This window comes from Panthera uncia (assembly GCF_023721935.1).
Source record: "Panthera uncia isolate 11264 chromosome E2 unlocalized genomic scaffold, Puncia_PCG_1.0 HiC_scaffold_20, whole genome shotgun sequence".
Lineage (NCBI taxonomy): Eukaryota > Metazoa > Chordata > Mammalia > Carnivora > Felidae > Panthera > Panthera uncia.
The window spans coordinates 12,465,062-12,488,350 of record NW_026057589.1 but is presented as its reverse complement, the minus strand read 5'-3'; the positions used below and the strand labels follow the sequence as shown (position 1 = coordinate 12,488,350).

The window sequence follows — 23,289 nt, the reverse complement described above, 5'->3', positions numbered from 1 at the left end:
TTGAATCCATCTTCTGCACGACATATCATAGTGAAACTGGCAAAATACAAGGATAAAGAGAAAATTCTGAAAGCAGCAAGGGATAAACGTGCCCTCACATATAAAGGGAGACCTATAAGACTCGTGACTGATCTCTCTTTTGAAACTTGGCAGGCCAGAAAGGCTTGGCACGATATCTTCAGTGTGCTAAACAGAAAAAAATATGCAACCGAGAATCCTTTATCCAGCAAGTCTGTCATTTAGAATAGAAGGAGAGATAAAGGTCTTCCCAAACAAACAAAAACTGAAGGAATTTGTCACCACGAAACCAGCCCTACAAGAGATCCTAAGGGGGATCCTGTGAGACAAAGTACCAGAGACATCACTACAAGCATAAAACATACAGACATCACAATGACTCTAAACCCGTATCTTTCTATAATAACACTGAATGTAAATGGATTAAATGCGCCAACCAAAAGACATAGGGTATCAGAATGGATAAAAAAACAAGACCCATCTATTTGCTGTCTACAAGAGACTCATTTTAGATCTGAGGACACCTTTAGATTGAGAGTGAGGGGATGGAGAACTATTTACAAGAGATGAAGAAGGGCATTATATAATAATTACAGGGTCTATCCATCAGGAAGAGCTAACAATTATAAATGTCTATGTGCCGAATACCGGAGCCCCCAAATATATAAAACAATTACTCAAAAACATAAGCAACCTCACTGATAAGAATGTGGTAATTGCAGGGGACTTTAACACCCCACTTACAGAAATGGATAGATCATCTAGACACACGGTCAATAAAGAAACAAGGGCCCTGAATGATACATTGGATCAGATGGACTTGACAGATATACTTAGAACTCTGCATCCCAAAGCAACAGAATATACTTTCTTCTCGAGTGCACATGGAACATTCTCCAAGATAGATCATATACTGGGTCACAAAACAGCCCTTCATAAGTTTACAAGAATTGAAATTATACCATGCATACTTTCAGACCACAATGCTATGAAGCTTGAAATCAACCACAGGAAAAAGTCTGGAAAACCTCCAAAAGCATGGAGGTTAAAGAACACCCTACTAACGAATGAGTGAGTCAACTAGGCAATTAGAGAAGAAATTAAAAAATATATGGAAACAAATGAAAATGAAAATACAACAATCCAAATGCTTTGGGACGCAGCGAAGGCAGTCCTGAGAGGAAAATACATTGCAATCCAGGCCTATCTCAAGAAACAAGAAAAATCCCAAACACCAATTCTAACACCACACCTAAAGGAAATAGAAGCAGAACAGCAAAGACACCCCAAACCCAGCAGAAGACGAGAAATAATAAAGATCAGAGCAGAAATAAACAATATAGAATCTAAAAAAATGGTAGAGCAGATCAACGAAACCAAGAGTTGGTTTTTTTGAAAAAATACACAAAATTGATAAACCTCTAGCCAGGCTTCTCAAAAAGAAAAGGGAGATGACCCAAATAGATAAAATCATGAATGAAAATGGAATTATTACAACCAATCCCTCAGAGATACAAACAATTATCAGGGAATACTCTGAAAAATTATACGCCAACAAATTGGACAACCTGGAAGAAATGGACAAATTCCTAAACATCCACACGGTTCCAAAACTCAATCAGGAAGAAATAGAAAGCTTGAACAGACCCATAACCAGCGAAGAAATTGAATTGGTTATCAAAAATCTCCCAACAAATAAGAGTCCAGGACCAGATGGCTTCCCAGGGGAGTTCTACCAGACGTTTAAAGCAGAGATAATACCCATCCTTCTCAAGCTATTCCAAGAAGTAGAAAGGGAAGGAAAATTTCCAGACTCATTCTATGAAGCCAGTATTACTTTGATTCCTAAACCAGACAGAGACCCAGTAAAAAAAGAGAACTACAGGCCAATATCCCTGATGAATATGGATGCAAAAATTCTCAATAAGATACTAGCAAATCGAATTCAACGGCATATAAAAAGAATTATTCACCATGATCAAGTGGGATTCATTCCTGGGATGCAGGGCTGGTTCAACATTCGCAAATCAATCAACGTGATACATCACATTAATAAAAAAAAAAGAGAAGAACCATATGATCCTGTCAATCGATGCAGAAAAGGTCTTGACAAAATCCAGCACCCTTTCTTAATAAAAACCCTTGAGAAAGTCGGGATAGAAGGAACATACTTAAAGATCATAAAAGCCATTTATGAAAAGCCCACAGCTAACATCATCCTCAATGGGGAAAAACTGGGAGCTTTTTCCCTGAGATCAGGAACACGACAGGGATGTCCACTCTCACTGCTGTTGTTTAACATAGTGCTGGAAGTTCTAGCATCAGCAATCAGACAACAAAAGGAAATCAAAGGCATCAAAATTGGCAAAGATGAAGTCAAGCTTTCGCTTTTTGCAGATGACATGATATTATACATGGAAAATCCGACAGACTCCACCAAAAGTCTGCTAGAACTGATACATGAATTCAGCAAAGTTGCAGGATACAAAATCAAAGTACTGAAATCAGTTGCATTCTTATACACTAATAACGAAGCAACAGAAAGACAAATGAAGAAACTGATCCCATTCACAATTGCACCAAGAACCATAAAATACCTAGGAATAAATCTAACCAAAGATGTAAAAGATCTGTATGCTGAAAACTATAGAAAGCTTATGAAGGAAATTGAAGAAGATTTAAAGAAATGGAAAGACATTCCCTGCTCATGGATTGGAAGAATAAATATTGTCAAAATGTCAATACTACCCAAAGCTATCTACACATTCAATGCAATCCCAATCAAAATTGCACCAGCATTCTTCTCGAAACTAGAACAAGCAATCCTAAAATTCACATGGAACCACAAAAGGCCCCGAATAGCCAAAGTAATTTTGAAGAAGAAGACCAAAGCAGGAGGCATCACAATCCCAGACTTTAGCCTCTACTACAAAGCTGTCATCATCAAGACAGCATGGTATTGGCACAAAAACAGACACATAGACCAATGGAATAGAATAGAAACCCCAGAACTAGATCCAGAAACGTATGGCCAACTCATCTTTGACAAAGCAGGAAAGAACATCCAATGGAAAAAAGACAGTCTCTTTAACAAATGGTGCTGGGAGAACTGGACAGCAACATGCAGAAAGTTGAAACTAGACCACTTTCTCACACCATTCACAAAAATAAACTCAAAATGGATAAAGGACCTGAATGTGAGACAGGAAACCATCAAAACCCTAGAGGAGAAAGCAGGAAAAGACCTCTCTGACCTCAGCCGTAGCAATCTCTTACTCGACACATCCCCAAAGGCAAGGGAATTAAAAGCAAAAGTGAATTACTGGGACCTTATGAAGATAAAAAGCTTCTGCACAGCAAAGGAAACACCAACAAAACTAAAAGGCAACCCACGGAATGGGAAAAGATATTTGCAAATGACATAGCGGACAAAGGGCTAGTATCCAAAATCTATAAAAGCTCACCAAACTCCACACCCGAAAAACAAATAACCCAGTGAAGAAATGGGCAGAAAACATGAATAGACACTTCTCTAAAGAAGACATCCGGATGGCCAACAGGCACATGAAAAGATGTTCAACGTCACTCCTTATCAGGGAAATACAAATCAAAACCACACTCAGATATCACCTCACGCCAGTCAGACTGGCCAAAATGAACAAATCAGGAGACTATAGATGCTGGAGAGGATGTGGAGAAACGGGAACCCTCTTGCACTGTTGGTGGGAATGCAAATTGGTGCAGCCGCTCTGGAAAGCGGTGTGGAGGTTCCTCAGAAAATTAAAAATAGACCTACCCTATGACCCAGCAGTAGCACTGCTAGGAATTTACCCAAGGGATACAGGAGTACTGATGCATAGGGGCACTTGGACCCCAATGTTTATAGCAGCACTCTCAACAATAACCAAATTGTGGAAAGAGCCTAAATGTCCATCAACTGATGAATGGATAAAGAAATTGTGGTTTATATACACAATGGAATCCTACGTGGCAATGAGAAAGAATGAAATATGGCCTTTTGTAGCAACGTGGATGGAACTGGAGAGTGTGATGCTAAGTGAAATAAGCCATACAGAGAAAGACAGATACCATAGGGTTTCACTCTTATGTGGATCCTGAGAAACTTAACAGAAACCCATGGGGGAGGGGAAGAAAAAAAAAAAGAGGTTAGAGTGGGAGAGAACCAAAGCATAAGAGACTGTTAATTTTTTTTTTAACGTTTATTTATTTTTGGGACAGAGAGAGACAGAGCATGAACGGGGGAGGGGCAGACAGAGGGAGACACAGAATCAGAAACAGGCTCCAGGCTCTGAGCCATCAGCCCAGAGCCCGACACGGGGCTCGAACTCACGGACCGCGAGATCGTGACCTGAGTTGAAGTCAGACGCTCAACCGACTGAGCCACCCAGGCGCCCCATGAGACTGTTAAAAGCTGAGAACAAACTGAGGGTTGATGGGGGGGTGGGAGGGAGGGGAGGGTGGGTGATGGGTATTGAGGAGGGTACCTTTTGGGATGAGCACTGGGTGTTGTATGGAAACCAATTTGACAATAAATTTCATATATTAAAAAAAAAAAAAACAAAAAAACAAAGAGAATGACCTATGACCTTTGGTGTGAAAAGAGATCTGAGACTTCCAAATTTATTTTGACCCTTTTTATCCTTAGTGTACAATGATAATGTGGTTACTTCATGATTCATGTAGAAATTGCCCACTTAAGGTAATTAATTTCCTCTGTAACTTTTTGCTTTCCAAGTTATCCCTAGATCTATTAATCCACCTATACCTATACCCATGTACTCTGCCTTCACTCCTATTGCTAAGCTTAAACCTTGCACTTATATATTAGATCTCAATCTTTCTAGCTCACTCCATGATTTTCCTGAAACATCAATTTTCCCTCTTTATTGAACATTCACACATCAGCACAAGTAGCTTCCTCTTAAATATTAAATAATCTACTTTTGAGTCCAACATCCACCTCCAGCTACTGCCCCATTTTTCCAATTACTCTTTACAGCAAAACTGCTCACAGGTATTATTTACACTCAATATCACCACATCCTTGCTGTTCATTCTCTCTTCAACCCATCCCATTAGGCTTCTGTACACAAAATTCCACAGAAACTCTTTCTGCCAAGGTCACTCATGGTGTTGCCAAATTCAGTGCCTCATTCCACATCCTTATAATTCGACTTTCCATAACTTTGGACGTAATCCAAAATTGATCTCTCCTTCCCTTTTGAAATGCTGTATCCATTTGTGATTCCAAGGCACCGTAATCTTCTGGTTTTCCTCCTACTTCATGACCACCCCTTCCTCTTTGTGTCATCCTCTGTTGGCATCTCCTCCTTTTACCAGCATCTCCTTTATGTACACCCACTCTCAACATCAGCTCATCCACCTCTTGGTGAAAAGTGTCATCTTTTACATGATTTTCAAATCTTCATCTCTAGCCGACATCTCCCTTTTGCCATAGATAATTGTGTCCAGCTGCCTATTTGGTATTTCCACTTGGATGTCTAACGGGAAGATCCAACTTAACATATAAAAACCAGATTCCCCGGGGGCGCCTGGGTGGCTCAGTTGGTTAAGCGTCCAATGGGCTCAGGTCATGATTTCAAGGTTTGTGAGTTCGAGCCCTGCATCAGGCTCTGTGCTGACAGTGTGGAGCCTGGAACCTGCTATCAATTCTGTGTCTCCCTCTCTCTCTGCCCCTCCCGAACTCATGCTCTGTCTCTCTCTCTCTCTCTCTCTCAAAAATAAAATAAACACTAAAAAAAAAAAAAAACAAAAAAAAAAACATATTCCCTGAATCCTTCTGATTCCCTACCTTACTCCCACCCAGCTTCACAAACCTGCTTTCCCTCCACTTTTCCCTACCTCGGCAAATGGTGCCACCATTCGGTCAGTGCTGGTCAAAAAACTATGAATCAAACTAGACTCTTTTCTCACACCCGTTATCCAATCCATGAACAAATCCTGACAGCTCTACCATAAAAATGTATATCCTTTATCTACCTACTTCCCACACTTTCACTGTCACCACCCTAATCCAAATCATCCACCACTTTTACCCAAACTATTACAACAGCCTCTTATCCCTGTATTAATCAGAGTTCAGTTCTGCTACACATGACAGGAAACAGAACAAAATCAGAGCAACTTAAACTAGATAGACAGAAGTTTTTCTCTCTATCATCTCTCAATCTCTCAATCCGGAAGTAGGCAGGCTGGATTGGTACGGTGGCTCCACAGTGACACCAGGGACCCAAATTCCTAAATTGCTGCTCTACCACCATTCTAGCACACAGCATCTATCCTCAATGTCACCCCATGTAGCAGAGTAATTCTTAGGATGCCAGCTATTTCTCACAGCCAGGCTACAGGCCAAAAAAAGGCAGAAGGACAAAACAAAGCACCTCCATGCTGAGTCAGCTTTTGTCAATACATGCTTGGAAGTCCCGCTCACATCTCACTGATCAACACAGACACAAATAGCTGCAAAGAAGGTTGGGGAAATGCAATCTTTTATTTCAGGCAGCAGTGAATCCAATCGAAATTTGGGATTCTCTTACCAATGAAGAAAGAGAAAACAGATGTTAAGGGTGGGCCACTAGCTATTACACCACACACTCCCTTCAGTCTATCCTCTGTGCAGCAACCAGACTAATCCCCAAATGTAAGGCAGAGATGTCATTCGTATTCAAAACCCACTGGGGTAGATACGGGGAAAGGATTCAGTATTTATCCTATCTTTCCTGTATGAGCTGCACCTCATCATCCTCATTGGATCGTTACAAAAACAAAACAAAACATAACAACAGACATTCTGTGCCTTTTGATGTGATACAATAGGAAGTACCACATCACCTAAGAATTCTTGCCCCCCCTCCCAAAGTCAAATATTAATCAAATCAAGCCTCTGAAGCTAACTACCAGTTAATAGGAAACAGAAGGGACAGAGAACCATTCTACATCTGCTGGGGATGCATTCAACACCTTGTTTGGATCCTGATTAAAGTAAGCCAAGTTAAAAAAAAAAAAATATATATATATATATGTATATATATATACATGTATATATATATATATACATATATATATAGTGTGTGTATATATATGTATATATATGTATATATACACACACTATATATATATATATACACACCATATATATATATTTTTTTTTTAAACGAGGGAGATATGAATAGTGACTAGATATTTGATGATATCGAGGAGCTACTGTCATTTTTTTAGGGGTGATAGTGGTATTGTAGTTATGTTAACTTTTTAAAGGGTCCTGATCTTTCAGAGACAAAAAATGAAGTACTTCCAGATGAAAATAATATGATGCATGGGACTCACTACAAAATCCTCTGGGCAGGAGCAGCATAGATGAAGCAAGATTGGTCATGTGCAGGTAACCTGAAAATCTGGATGATGACAGCTCATTCTGGTTTTACATAGGGTACAAGCTTCCATAAGCAAGCTTACAGTGGCTTCCTATCGCACTGTACATGGTTTTCTATAACCCTTCATGACCTTGCCCTCTGCACCCTGGTCTCCTACCATGTTCCAGCAGGTTCCTCCACTCGTCACGTGCCTTCCTCACTTCCCTGCGCCTGCTGTCAAGCATGCTTCAGTCACAGGACTTTCTGCTTGCTATTCCCTCTCCCCAACAAATATCTTCCCTCTGGTATTTGCACAGCTTAATTTGGTTCTCTGCTCAATGTAACCTCATCACAGAATCCTCCTACTGATAAGAAACAGAAGCCCATCACTCTCTATTCTCTACTATGTCAATATCTGACATTAAATTACACATTTGCTCATTATTCATTGAGGAACATAAGCTCCATGAAGGCCAAAGCTTGTTTTGTTCTCCAGTGGATCCTGGCTCACAGAAGTAGACCTGGCACGGAGTGAATGAGAGAATATTACTCATTTTTAATATTTTTATTTAGATCCTAAACTACCAAGACTTCTTCATAAAGAGAATTCCCAACATCCTCATTAGCCTTATTATAAAATGATATTTATGAAGTCCAGAATGCTAAAAAGTAGTGACATAGACTCACTGAGGATATGTAATTAAGTGGAGAGAAACAAGAAAAAGCTAAAATCTAATACATTCATGGTACAAAAAGATATTTGAGCCCTTTTTATATGCTTTTGCTTTTATCATCTGTAGGCCATCCTCAAGTTGAAGAAACCTTATATTTTCTTGGGATTAACTTTTACTTACTTGTTTTACTCTACAAATATTTACCACAAGTTTCTTATTTGTCAGGCATTGCACTAGGCTAGGGAGGACTAATTCTAGACAGGAAGAAAACAAAATCCCTATCATAATTTTTGCCAAAAAAAAATGGTTAATTGTGGAAAATTTTATGGTGTCTACAATTTAATTAAAAATGCTGGCAATATAGTTCACCATCGTTGTATACCTAGATAACATTAAATACAGTAGCATTTTCTAGTCTTCCTGGACCACAATTTTTAAATTTCATAGTAACAAACCAGGAAAACTATTTTAACCACAAGTTATATATTTCCTTAAAACATAACTGAGCAATAAAATTGCTCTTCAAACTACCGCAGTCATTTCCATATGGCAATTCTATAGTAAACAAATGCTTTCATAAGTCCAAGAAAGTACCCAGTTTTGCTTTCCTACAAAAGCCTAGTACTTTTCATTCTCCCTTTAATAGTAAAGATACAAATTTAAGAGGTCAAGAAAAGTGCCAGGCTCCAGAATTTTATAGTGTTATGATAACACTGACTATTCTATTTCTACCACATTGACATACACTAAGATTATTAAATTAATAACATATCCTATCATTTTTTTAAAAAAGTCTGTGTGACAAGAAGAGATATGGAAAGCCAAAGTGAACCTGCTGCACCTGTTATCTGGGCACTTGGCATTCTTAACAAGTTAAATCCCCAGGAAGCCAGATTAAAAGATGACAGGAAAAAATGTAAATTACATTATCATCTTCGACATGCTAATATACATGGGTGCTGAAAATCCAATTGAAAGGGGACTGGCTTATTAAGCTGTGGCATGCTGCAATTTACATATCTCACCCTCCAGATGTGAGGAGGGTAAATGAGAATGGAGTATGCTCAGATCAGCAGGGGATAAAGAAGAGAAATACATATGTACATTGGCTATCAATTTAGCCAACTGAAGAAAAAGTGACACAGTGAAAAGATTGACTTCTATTTTTCCTAAAATAAATCTGAGTCCTCTGCCACATTCTGGAACAGCACTAAAGGCAGCATGGGTAATTCTAGCTGGTCATTCTGTGCATGGCCCTGATGGCTCTCCAACAGTGAGCAAATGCAGATGCCCAGACGACTGAAAAAAACTACTGAGAGAAGGGCCCTGCTGATGGTGCAAGTATAACAGGACCTTTGCAGGAAAGGGGGACCAAAACTAGCAGCAGGGGCTTCCCCAAATTCTCACCATCAGTCTAAGGCAGTCAGCAAAAGGAGAAATCACTATGTTCTAGAAAAACATATTATGTAAATTATAGCTTAGAGTCCAAATCCAACACAAAATCTTAATGTACCCAAAGTTGAATACTTAAATTTCTCATAGGTCACCAAGATTCTCACTCTGTGTCTCCTCATACATGCATGTAGCTGTTGAGAACTTTCAAATCCTTAGAAGAAACAGTAAAACAAACTACAACTTAATATTTTTAAATTAGGGGTTTCCCAACAGACAGACAGTGTTGGTGAAATGGAAAGGTTAAGAAGGAATAAAAAAGCCAGATTAAGGTAAGCCACCACAAAATATAGCAAAGTAATAACCCTCAATAGGAATGTTAGCATTTCATATTTATATAATAAATACAAACATACCTAAGATACATTTCAACTATTTATTTGCTGTATACATAAGCAGTAATAAAATCTTTCTCTTTACTTTTAGCTTTTGATTAGGGAAAGTTTTAAACATACACAAAGAAAACAAATGAGTGTAACAAACCCCATGTACCCACCACCCAGATTCAACAAATATTAACACTCTGCCATTCTGGCTTCACCTATACCTCAACCCAACGCTTTCTTCCCCCTTCCATTGTTATTATTTTACTTTATAGTTTTTAAGGTAAAATTTAGATATAGTAGAAGGCATAAGTATTAAAAGTATAATTTTAACAAATGAATTAATCCGTATACCCCACACACTTATCACAATATAGAACATTCTACCTCCTAAGAAAGTTCCATGTGTCCATTTCCCAGCCATAATACCTACAGGTAGTTATCCAACAGAAGACATTTTTTTCTCCATCACAGGAAAAAAAATAAGGAAATCCAATTCAGCAAATAGAACAAACTTTCTATTTCTATTTTTCAACCTGCACAGAGGCTTCTAATCATCTTTCTACTGAAATGACAGTGTAGGAATTTCATACCCAAACTCAATCCAGACACCATTCTCTTCACAGACAGTATTCAGACACAGACACTCAAGGAAAAAAAAAAAAAAAGGACTTTGATAACATATAACAAAGTAACAGCAACATCAACGCCCCTGCCCACCACCACAACTTCTGGAACTTTTATCTTTTCATTTATTTCAATAGTACCCCAAGCAAAACTACATGTCCATAATAAGCACAACCTGAGAAATAAATAGTATTACCACAAAGTCAAAAAATAATAACAGCAGCATCATTCTAATAGAATTTCTAACCACTCACTACAGTGATACATGAGTGGCAGGCCACATTATATTCTCTACTCCTGCTCTCCAGAAAAGTAGAAAGAGCAGCAATAGTAGCAGGGACACTAGTAATGGCATTAACAGCAGCTGACTTGTACGAGTGATGAAGAAGCAGGGATTCAAAGCTAGTACTTTCTGTCTCCATCATGTTTTGATTCCAACCCTAACGGCACAATACAGATAAGCACACACACCATTAACACTATATAATAACCTGACATTTTGTCATGCTTATTTGCGTCTTGTTTTTCAACCCGACTCCTTTGGTTTTGCTGGTAAAACTCCTTTCCTCCTCTGCACAAGTCCCTACTTTGGCCCAGAGAGAAGAAAACTCAACCCACAATTTTGCACTCCTGGAAAAGGGCTGGGGAGGAAGCCTCTAGCCTCAGTCTCCCGTAGCTGGTCCTTCCTTCCAGGAGGAACTGGAATTTCTATAACTGAGAAGGGTTTGGGGATGGACTGGCTCCCCCACAGCTGGAATGGTACTGCAGGGAAAAGGCCTCTTTTTGAACTCAGGCTCTTTCTAGCGGCCTAGGTTCGGACAGGGCTAAGCAGACCAGGCAGGTCTCCGCTCTCAGCTGCAGCTGCCCCACTCAAGCTCGGGTGGAGCTATCCATGTGTCAGCCCTTCAGGGCCACTTAATTTGCCAGTCACTGGGGAGGAGGATGCCCTGTCCAGGCCTCAGGTACTGGCCACATTCTTTGCCATTAATGAGACTAATACTGTGATCAATATTTGGATCTTGGGTCTCTTTCCTGAACTAGTTAGAATCCAGGGAGGAGGGATGCAACTAACTACGATCCTAAACTTCCAATAAGCCATAATCTTTATGCTTTGCCTTGGCTCACTGCATCTGGAGCACACTGGTTCCTTTTTGGTGACCCTGTGGCTGATACTCAAATATAAACATGCTGAGGTAGGGGAGGGGGTTGATGGAGCACCCAGAAGGATCACCCTTCTTTATACCCTGGCTGCTGACAGCTCATGTAAGCCCTCAGCTCTGGTTGATGATTCTTCTCTCATCCCCAGGGGTGCACTATCCCCTCCGCTCAGCCACCCTGACCACCACTCTAACCACCACCACCATCACCACCACTAATACCATCGACACCAACACCACCAACACCGTCAGCAACACAACCACCAACACCGCAACCAATACCACTCACGGCAATACTACCAACGCCTCCAGGAATGTTCGGAATTGCCAACTGCTAACGGCAAGTACACAACCACTTTCTTACCTTGTTCTCCTCCGGAGTGAAGAGGATTCGGAATATGGACGGCACTCCTGGAGCTACTTTGTGGCCAATGTCTTTGGGGCTGATTACTTTAAAGTAAGGCGAACTTTCCTCAACAACTTTCACCATCCTTGGAATCTGCAAGAAAAACACACCACAGTGGCCACTGTGCCCGTGAAAAAGCAAAAGCAAAAGCACAGGCTTTGTAGTCCACCAGGAAATCTCCATCTACTACTTACCAGCCACTCGACCTAGGTCAAGGCTTAACTTCTGTCTCCTCAAATGTGAGACGAGGTGACTCAGTCAGTGCATCTGAGCTTTATTTTTTTTTTTAATTATTATTCACTTTTATCATTACTGCAAGCCTTTGTTCATTTTCTCATTTAAATGGGACTATCTTTGAAGAAGAACCTCGTGGTCAGCTAAAACCCCACCCACATGGTAGAGATCAGCTCGATTTCCCATCATTTGAGGACTGCTCTGGGAGAAGAAATCACATTTACTGCTGTCCTGCTATGGACCATCCACCATGAGCCGTACACGATGAACCGCTTAATCCTCTCAATAACCCTGAGCTTCGTTATGACTCCCATTCTACAGAAGGAGAACAAGACACTTTTCCTTAAGTGCGATAGCTTCGCCCAGTCCCAGCCTCACTCCACCTTCCCTCTTGGGGGCTGTCCTAAGTAGACACCACTGTGCACAAGAACAAAGAGCAAGCAGCACAGGGTCCCCAGGCCAGTGTCAGAGTGGCTTCAGAAAGTTTCATTCTCTTCAAGTCCTCCTCTGCTCTACTTGCCTCGCCCACGGTATGCTTCTCTGTTTAACAAAGACAGTCTAAGCAATAAAGCAAATGTAAATGTGAGGAGAACCTAGAGGTTCTAGGGACACAAGGAAAGGGATGACTTTTTTTTTAAGACTTGAAGGGAGCAAAAGAAAGTGAATATAGTTAAGTATGACTGAGAAGTCTCAGGGGAAAAATGAGAACAAAACCCCCACAATCTCTCAAAACTGAAATCCAGATGGGCAAGGGAAGAAAAAATGCCGAAGATCAGACTCAAGGCTGATCTTAAGACTAGAAAGTAAGGAGGCAGGGAAGAGATGTGTGCAAATCTGACAGGAGCCCAACAGGAGTGGCTGGTAAGGGGAATGTGCAGTGTCATTTACAATGTGCAGAATGATACTACTTAAGCTGCTGGGAATACTTTTGGTAAGAGCATAATTATGGATTTAAAAAACTAGAAAGGAAAACACCAACAACCCTAGGAATAATAACGATAATATTGGTTTAGTGCTTCCTATGTGACAGGTGCTGAGCTGAATACTTTACACGCATCACCTCATTTAATATTCCAAACAACCTATTAAAATGGGTACTATTAGGGGCTCCTGGGTGGCTCAGTCGGTTGAACGTCCGACTTCGGCTCAGGTCATGATCTCGCGGTTTGTGGGTTTGAGCCCCGCGTCGGGCTCTGTGCTGACAGCCCAGAGCCTGAAGCCTGCTTGGATTCTGTGTCTCTCCATCTCTCGGCCCCTCCCCTGCTCATGCTCTGTGTCTCTCTGTCTCTCAATAATAAATAAACGTTTAAAAAAATTAAAAAAAAAAAAAAAAAGAAACGGGTACTACTAGTATTCCCATGGCCCAGAGAAGTGAAGTGACTTACCCAAGGTCTGCAGCTGGGAGACAGATGAGTTTGACTCTAGAGTCTGGGTGCTAATAATTATATCCCAAGTACAGTGTGCTGTGGCTTGTAGAGTGCTCACAGCTTACTTTCATCTTGTGTGTGTGGGAGATAGAGGAATGAGGACCAAATGGTCTCCGTTGTTTGCATTCAATGCCAATGAGGAAGCAAATAAATAGTGAACAGCACAGAAATTCTATCCCAGCAGTTCTTTACGAGTCCGTGAGCTAAGGAAGTAGAGAAGCAGGCTTTTATCAGCCACCTAGTACAAGGGTCCTGAGAGTCACATGCCCAAGAACAAGCCTTCCTAGGCTAGAGAAATCTATCTGCTTTTGGCAGCTGGACTTTCCCTGGAGGGGGACCCTCCTTTCATGAGGTCTAACAGCACAGCAGCATCTAACCAAGAGGTGTTGGGTTACCCAGGAGAAGTGAGTGCCCTCTGGCAGACAAAACTGACACATGCCCTATACCCTTTACTTGCTCGTATATGCCTGCTGGGAATCGTGTCTTATTTAGGGCTGAGCAGGAGTGGCCAAAGTACCCTTGGGCTAGCTCCTCTCTCTTTAATAGCCTTAAAATACCTGAGCAAGAGTCAAAAAGTCATGGCGAAAGGGAAAAAGAGAAGTGGAAGTGACAAAGTGACTTGGTTGGCAGTCCTACATGAAAAGAGAGAGCCCTACTGTGTATGTAAAGTATCTCTTCTTGAGGTCTAGGGGCCTAATCCTGAGCATCTCAGATTCTCTTTCTTCTCTCTGACTACCCTTTTAACTTCTGTCCCTTGAGCTTCTCTTGCTAACACTTCTGCTGCCAAGAACTAAATACACCATTTTCTTCAGAGTCTGACTTTGCTGCCACTAAATCACCCCATTGATCTCTGAAAGGCATCACTGATTCCTTTAATGAGTTACTGCCAAATATAACTGCAAGTTCTTGCATAGTCTTTATTTTTTTTCTTTTCTCTTACAGCTAGGCTTTTTGTCTCCACATTCTCAAACTCCTGAGGTATTCCTACCTGCCTTCACATCTGAAGTTTATCATCTCTCAGATGCCTTCCTCCCCATCTGACTACTTTTCACACTTTAACTGTGCTTCATGCTGACCTCCCACATTATTCTTTCTTCCATTATTGTTACATGTCCAGGAAATCTTCAGGAACTTAATACTTTTTTCTTGAAGTAAACCCTAATTTATCTCTTGGGGAGAAAAGGCATATGGATTGAGAAGAGATTCAGTGGCAACCAGAAAAGGACAAGGTATAGACAGTGGGAGAAGCTGTCTAAAACTATCTATAGACAAAATCTGAAGGCTATCTGAGGTAGAAGGGAGGAGACAGAAAAAGGGGAACAGGAACTCCATTTTTTTTGGAGATTTTTTTCTTAAATACAATTTATAAAGTATAAATAATTTGGCTGAACAACCTCAATTCATATGAGTAGAGTTTATACCTTCTTGTGGGAAACGGTGGCTCTAACACACAGTATGTAAGCATGAAGAGTAATTGTCTTGAACCAGTCACACATAAGAACTTCATGACATTTCCCTAACCAATATTTTACTCAAAAAATGTTACTGCACATGTTGGGAGTTGACCATTTGGTGGGCATTGACTTGGGCCTGAACATGTATGAACACACCAACCCAGTCTTGTCTTCATTAAGCTTATAGTCAAAGGGCATGTTTTCAACTATTTTCTTAGAATTCATCTAAGATCCTACAGGATTCCATTTTATTTAATCCCTTTTTATATTCCATGAGAGGTACATTCAGCAAACATACTCACTTTGTCATTGTTTCTCAAAACCAGTGGAACTTCATAGACTTCACAGGGAGTATAGTTCTGAAACACAATTTCTGATGGAAAGGGCTGGAATAATGCCTGATCCAGGTCAATTCCTGAAAACTGCATTGAAAGAATAAATCCATTATATAGTCACACAGTGGCAGAAATGACTGGGGAAGATATGAAAATACTATATAGACCTATGGATACTAACACTAAAAACATAGGAAATACTCAGAAAGGGGTAACTACTATAAACAATAATTGTTATAAGTAGTAAAGTTACTGTGATCAACTTGTTTATTATATGTATATATATGTATATATATAATTAATATATATGTGTGTATACATACATGTATATGTATGTATATGTATTTATATATATATATATAAATATACGTGTGTGTGTGTGTGTATATATATATAATTTATATATATATATATATATATATATATATATATATATATATATATAATTTATTGTCAAAATGGTTTCCATACAACTCTGAATGCTCATCCCAACAGGTGCCCTCCTCAATGCCCATCACCCACTTCCCCCTCTCCCCCACCCCCCATCAACCCTCAGTTTGTTCTCAGTATTTAAGGGTCTCTTATGGCTTGCCTCCTTCCCTCTCTGTAACTTTTTACCCCCCTTTCCCTCCCCGCCCCGGTCTTCTGTTAACTTTCTCAGGATCCCCATAAGAGTGAAAACATATGGTATCCATCTTCCTTTGCCTGACTTATTAACTTAGCATAATACTCTCCAGTTCCATCCACGTTGCTACAAATGGCCAGACTTCATTCTTTCTCACTGCCATCAACTTGTTTAATACAAAACAAAGTAGAAGATTTTGTCCTCAGTTAAAAAAATATAGGCTAATTAGAACACCAACCCAAAACTTCCATTTATGTCAATGGTGAATACTTTGAACCAATCCCCCTATTAAAATAACAAGAAAAACTGTATCAACAAATATCTGCTTGGAGGCACTGAAAAGCTAACAAGACAGTCTGATCTAATGTTGAAATTATGAATTATCTCAAACTATTAGCTTGTGTAGTACCCAACAGGTTTTGAGTATTGCCATGTTTCCTTAAAATTTTAGAATATCCCATGATGCCCTGTGAGTTTATAGTTGCACCCTGGGGCACCTTAGTATAGGTTGGAAAGTGAAGATGTAAGCAACCATCTCAATAATTTAGAAAAGCAATAGCAAACATAAGAAAGAAAGAAAGAAAGAAAGAAAGAAAGAAAGACCAAACAAATGAAAAAGCGACATAACAAAAACAACAGCAAAAAATAATGAAATAGAAAGTAACCATACTACAGAATCAACAAAGCCAAAAGTTGAGTCTTTAAAAAGACTGATAAAATTGATAAAATACCTAATGAGCATGATCAAGAAAATAAGACAAAAGTTACAATAAGCCAAGATAAAGAATGAAAATAGGGATATTACAACAGAAACTGAACTATGTAAAAAGATAACAAATGGATAGTATGTCAATACATGGTAAAATGTACATTAAAAAGTACATATCTTAAGAAAATAAAATTTATCAAAAGTAGCACAAAAACAAAGAAAATTTTAGTAGTTCTGTAACCATTAGATAAATTAAAACTGTAAGTAAAACATTTTCATAGAGAAAACTCCAGCCCAAATAACTTTACAAGCAAATTCTAGCAAACATTTAAAGATACAAATCAAATATTATAGGACCTCTCCTAAAGGAAAGAAAAAAAATTAATGTCTCCCAACTCGATGATGTTAGCATAACTTTCATATAACTAAGAAAGATGGTGGGAGAAAGGAAAACTATAGGCTAGTCTTAGAAACGATAGAGTTTTTTTTAAAGGAATAAAACATTAGCAAATTGAAACTCACAGTATATAAAAAGGATAACACATCATGATCAAATTGGGTATAACTCAGAAATTCAAAGTTGTTTTAACAGAAGCTCATTAAAAAGAAACAAAATTGTCATAAGAAGAAAAATTGTTTACTTAGAAAATTCAAAACAACTTATAGATAAACTATTAGAAGTTACAATTAATAAATTATTTATCAAGGTCACTGAGTATGAGGCCAACAAATAAAAATCAATTATATTACTAGGTACTAACAATGAACATTTAGGAAATAAAATATATAAACAATACGATTTAATAGCCTCCCAAAACATAAAATACATAGAAATAAATCCAATGAAAGATGTGTAAAACCTTCAACTAGAAAAGCCACAAGATATTACTGAGAGGAATTAAAGAAGACCTATGTAAATACAGTAATAATACCATGTTCATGAATTGAAAGACAATATTTTAAGGATGTCAAATACTCCACAAACTGATCTAAAAATTCAATGCAATCCAATAAAAAAAATCCTGGTAGAAAATTTTTTTGAAAATTAAAAAGCTGATTACAAAATTTATATGTAAAACAAGGGGACCAAGAATAGACAAGATACATTTGAAGAACAAGATAGGAGGGCTTGCTTTATCAGGCAGCAAGATTTATTATATTATTACATATCATATACTGTTATTTATCAATAATTAAAATAGTGAAATGTTAGCACAAGATTTATCATAAAAACAAATATACCAGATTTAAAAGCCCAGAAACAAATCCTTAAATATATCATCACTTGATTTATGACAAAGGTAACACTAACAAGCATTGAGGAAGAGAAATTCTCTTCAATGAACGGTGTTGGGTTAACTGGATATTCCATATGAAAAATATCAATTTAATCCCTATCATACACCATTCCAAGGGTATCAAAGCTCTCAATATGAAAGGTTAAAACAATGTTTTCAGAAGAAGACCAAGAGGAATATCTTCACGATGTTGAAGAATGCAAAATGTTCTTTAATGGGGCACAGAAAATACAAAACATAAATTTAAAAACCAATAAATTAAGTCATATTGAAATTTGAAACATGTTCATCAAAAGATTCCCTTAAGAAATGAAAAAGAAATCCAAAGAATGGGAGAAGATTATTTGTAATACACATAACTGATAAAGGACTAATCTCCAGGATATATGAACTTATACAAAACAGTAAGAAATGGACAAAGCACATAAACATGCAATTTATAAAAGATGATAACCAGATGGCTAATATACATGAAAAGTTGCTTAACCTCATTAGAAATCAAGAAACTGAAAATTAAGCCACACCGTGACAACACTACACTCCCAATAGAATCATTTCAATTAAAGAAACTGACAATGTTAAGCATTAGCAAGTATTAGCAATTCCAACTGGAATTCCCACACACAGCTAATGGCCATATGACGGTACAAACACTTTAAAAACTGGCAGTTACTACTAAAGAGACACATATGCATAGCCTATCACCTAGAAATTCCACTTTTATGTGTAGGCCCAATAGAAATGCATACGTGTGCACTAAAAGAAATGTACAAGACTGTTTATAACACCATCATTTATAAGATCCAAAATGTGGGAAAAGCCAAATGCTCATCAACAGTAAAATGGATAAACATCTGGTGGTGTAGTCATACAGTGGAATACCATACAACGATAAAAATGAACCACCTATTACTAAGCACAACACAAATCTTCAAAACTTAATATATTGAGTTAAATTAGCCAGAAATTAAAGAGTATATACTGTGGTATTCCACTCATATGAGATTGAATAAAGAAAAAATAAACCTGTGATCAGCAGTTCTTCTGAAGAAGAGGGAAAGGTAATGACAGAGAAGGACATAAGAAAGCTTCCAGGATGCCAGTAATGTTATATCTTACATTGCTTCATCTGAGTGGTGGTGATATGAGTATCCTTACTTTGTGAAAATTCATCAAGCTATGTGCTCATAATACACCCGCATACACACTCACAAATTCAATAAAATTTTTACTTACAATGTATTTTCGACACAAGAGAATAAAGGAGAAAATTATTACGATCATTTCAATAGATGTAGAAAAACATTTGATAAAATTAAGTATCTATTCACAATAAAAAAAAAAAAAAACTCCTAGCACACAAAGCAAAACAGGTAACTTCCTCAGTCTGACAGAGAGTATCCAGATCCTCACAAAGAAAATAATAACATTACACTTAATGTTAACATGCTGGGGTTTTTTTTCTTTTACTTTAGGAAGCAAGACAGGATACCTTTGATCATAACTTGTACTCAGTATTCTATTAAACCTAGTAGTAAATTCAGAGAAGCAGGTGAAATATGTAAAAAATTAAGATTAAAAGGAACCTTAAAAACATACTGCTGAGAGAAGCCAATCAGAAAAGGATACATACTATATGATTTCAGATATATGACATTCTGGAAAAGTGATTATCACTGGTTCAGGGGGTGGGAGGGAAAGATGGCTACTTGAACACATAATTTTTAGGGCAGTGAAGCTATTCTCTATGATACAGTTATGACAGATCTATGTCATTACACATCTGTCAAAAGCTATTATAGAATATACAGATGCACGGTGAACCCCAGTGTTAACTATGGACTTTAGTTAATAATAATGTATCAATATTGGCTCACCAATTGTAAAAAAAACAAACAAAAAAAAAACTACCACACTAATACAAGATATAAATAATAGGGACAAATGTGTGTGGTAGGGTAGGGAAATGGGGCATGTGAGAACTCTCTGTACTTCTCAATCAATTTTTCTATAAACCTAAAACTTCTCTAAAAAATTATCTATTAATTTGTAAACATTCAAGATGGGAAAGAAAGAAATAAAACTGCCATTATTCAAAGGTAATAAGTATTTTCAAAGACAATCCAAATAAATCCATAGATGAAGTATTACAATTAAAAATGAGAGTGGCAAGAGTTAAAAAGGAAATTTTCAGATAGATACTATTAGAAGTTATCTTTCAATAAATAAAACAAAAATGTTAAAGTGAGGGAAAATCACATTATATAACACTGCACCCAAATATAACATTGCACCCAAATACCTGAGACTAAAATAGAACAGATATGAAAAGATCTCTATAGGGAAAACTATCAAACTTCACTGAGAGAAATTAAAGAAGGTTTCAAGAAACGGGAGATACACTATGTCCGTGGATTAAAAGAATTAATATCACGAGGATATAAATTCTCCCTAAGTTAATTTATAGACAATGCAATCTCAATCAAAATCTCTCTGATTAATAAATTGATTCTAAAATGTATAGGGCAATGCAAAGAGCCAAAAGTAGCCAAGATACTTTTGAAAATTCCTAAGAGAAAATACCTTTAAAGAACAAAGTATCTTATTATATTTATAGATATTCAAATATATAGCAACTAAAACGCCGTGGTGTGGATTAGAATAAATTGACCAATAGCGTGGAAAAGTCCAGAAACAGATCCTTGCATATGGATCACTGGATATATGACAAAGGCACTGTGGTGCAGAAGGAGACAACAGATCTCAGCATAAACGACACTTAGAATCCCAGATGGACTGCGTGTAGGCTGTAACTGGCAGTGTGAGTTCCCTTCCCCACCCCTCCTGCCACAAAAAAACCAGGGTTGAGAGAAGATGCCCAGTGAGAACGTCCACAACTTCAGATCTCTGGTGAGGCTGGCACAATACAGATCAAAGCAGACGACATACTCTGATAGGCAAAACCACCAACTCCTTGTCTGGAATAATAGGAAGGGCAACAAGAAATCCCCTGGATATCATCTAGCACCAGTAAATAGTAAGGAAGGCTGGGCTGATTAGGGCTACACATAAATCTGCATATTTATAGGAAGCAGCTTGTCACTGAGACAGGCTAGAAGAGAAAAACTGTGAATCAGAAGGGTCCCTACAAGTCACAACTCTGGGGAGAAGGAAAGGCTAACACAATTCAGTCATTCTTCCTTCCTTCTTCTCAGTCCTCTTCCAAATAAACACAACACACAATCCTCTTTCATAAAACTCTGCATGGAGAATCGTGGAGGATTCCTGCTGGTCTGGGACACTGCCAGGCCGTGCCTCAACAGTAACTGCCTGCAATAGCAAGCCCAGGAAAAATGTCCTTCTTCCTTTTGAAAATGAGTGGTAATGATAATAATAATGATAAATCAAGATCTATACAAACTTCAAGAACAAAAAAAATAAGAAAATGGCAAATGAAGAATAGTTAACAGAAAAGTTGCCATGAAGCAATGAAAATATTAGCCACACCATTTCACTATAAACTCAAAAAACATAATGGAAAAAATCTGAGAGCACCAAGCAAATAATTAAGAGCGCAGGGAATAAAAAAAAGCAATCAAAGAGATGAAAAATTCATGTGTTCACTCAATAAATACTAATTGAGTTTCCAATATTTTTCATATGTTAAGCATATAGTACTGAACAAAGCCAACAAAGTCCTTGACCTCAGGAAGCTTACATTCTTGGGGGAAATGGATAAAAAAAGTAGAAATAAAGAAATATATAATATGAGGTCAGGCAGTGATATGCCATGAAGTAAACTAAAATAGGACAAGGAGAAAGAGTGAATGCAGGATGTATGCTCTCTTCAGGAGGTGGTCAAGGGATGGCCTCTCTGAGAAAAAGTCATCCAAGTAGAGATGTGAAGCAAGCCATGCAAAGATCTGAGAGAATAACATTCCAGTTAGAAGGAATAGCAAGTACAAAGGCCCTGGGGTGGGAATTATCTCTGAATGTTCGAAGAGCAGCTGATGGATATAGCATAGCTAGAAGACAATGAAACAGGAAGAGTGGAAGAAAACGAGGTCTATGAGAGAAGTAGGTAGGATTAGATGATGCACAGTCTTATAACTCTGAGGGCAATAGGAAGCTGTTGGATGGTTTTAGATATGGAAGTAACATGTTCTAATTCACATTTTTAAAAAATAATTCTTCTTTGTGCAGAACTGATGATGGGGCAATGAGATGGAAACAGGGAGACTACTTCAGTAGTCTATAGGATGGTGGCTTGAACTGGGAGGGTGGTGGTGGAGGTGGTGAGAAGTAGTTTGATTAAATATATATTTGTGAAAGCAGATATATATAAATATATATATAACAAATATATATTTGTTATAGCATTTGTCATTGGACCTCATATAAGATGCAAGAAAAAGAGAGGAATCCGAGATAACTCCAAGGTAGGTTTCTGGCCTGAGGAAAAAGATAAATGGGGGTACTATATACTAGAGGAAGGAGACAAAAGAGAAGAGATCACTTCTTCAGGAAAGGAACATAACACAAACATGAGATCTTAGATATTTTCAGTCTGAACTGCCAATCATTCATTGGGCTGAATATGCGATTCAGAGTTCAGAAGATAGGCCATAGCAGAAGAAATAATTATGAAAGTAATCATTTAAAAAGTAGGATTTAAAGCCTTATTCCTAGAAGGAGTCACCTAAAGAATGAGTTGAAAAGAGAAAGTTGAAGGAGCAAGTACTGGGGAGCTCACTACTCATCGTAAAAGTACATTTAGCGATCAGGAAGAGGAAAGCCATCAAAATAAATAAATAAATAAATAAATAAATAAATAAATAAGACAAAAACAGCCAGTGAAGTTGGAAGAAAACCAAAGGAGTATCATATCTGAGCTACAAGTGAATAAAAAGGTATAAGAGGGGCGCCTGGGTGGCTCAGTCGGTTAAGCATCTGACTTCGGCTCAGGTCATGATCTCGCGGTCCGTGAGTTCGAGCCCCGCATCGGGCTCTGGGCTGATGGCTCAGAGCCTGGAGCCTGCTTCCGATTCTGTGTCTTCCTCTCTCTCTGCCCCTCCCCCGTTCATGCTCTGTCTCTCTCTGTCCCAAAAATAAATAAACGTTAAAAAAAATTAAAAAAAAAAAAAAAGGTATAAGAA

At 38.2% G+C, this 23,289-nt stretch overlaps 1 protein-coding gene across 1 annotated transcript in view; it reads right to left on the bottom strand.

Annotated features, from left to right (window-relative positions):
• HYDIN (HYDIN axonemal central pair apparatus protein) overlaps positions 1 to 23,289 on the bottom strand; it is a 312,192-nt gene that overhangs the window by 183,063 nt on the left and 105,840 nt on the right. Inside the window, exons 5-6 of the mRNA XM_049622586.1 lie at positions 15,469 to 15,588; positions 12,010 to 12,144 (exon numbers count right to left, since the gene is read on the bottom strand). Coding sequence (XP_049478543.1) covers positions 12,010 to 12,144; positions 15,469 to 15,588 — 255 coding nt within the window. The remainder of the gene's footprint in view (positions 1 to 12,009; positions 12,145 to 15,468; positions 15,589 to 23,289) is intronic.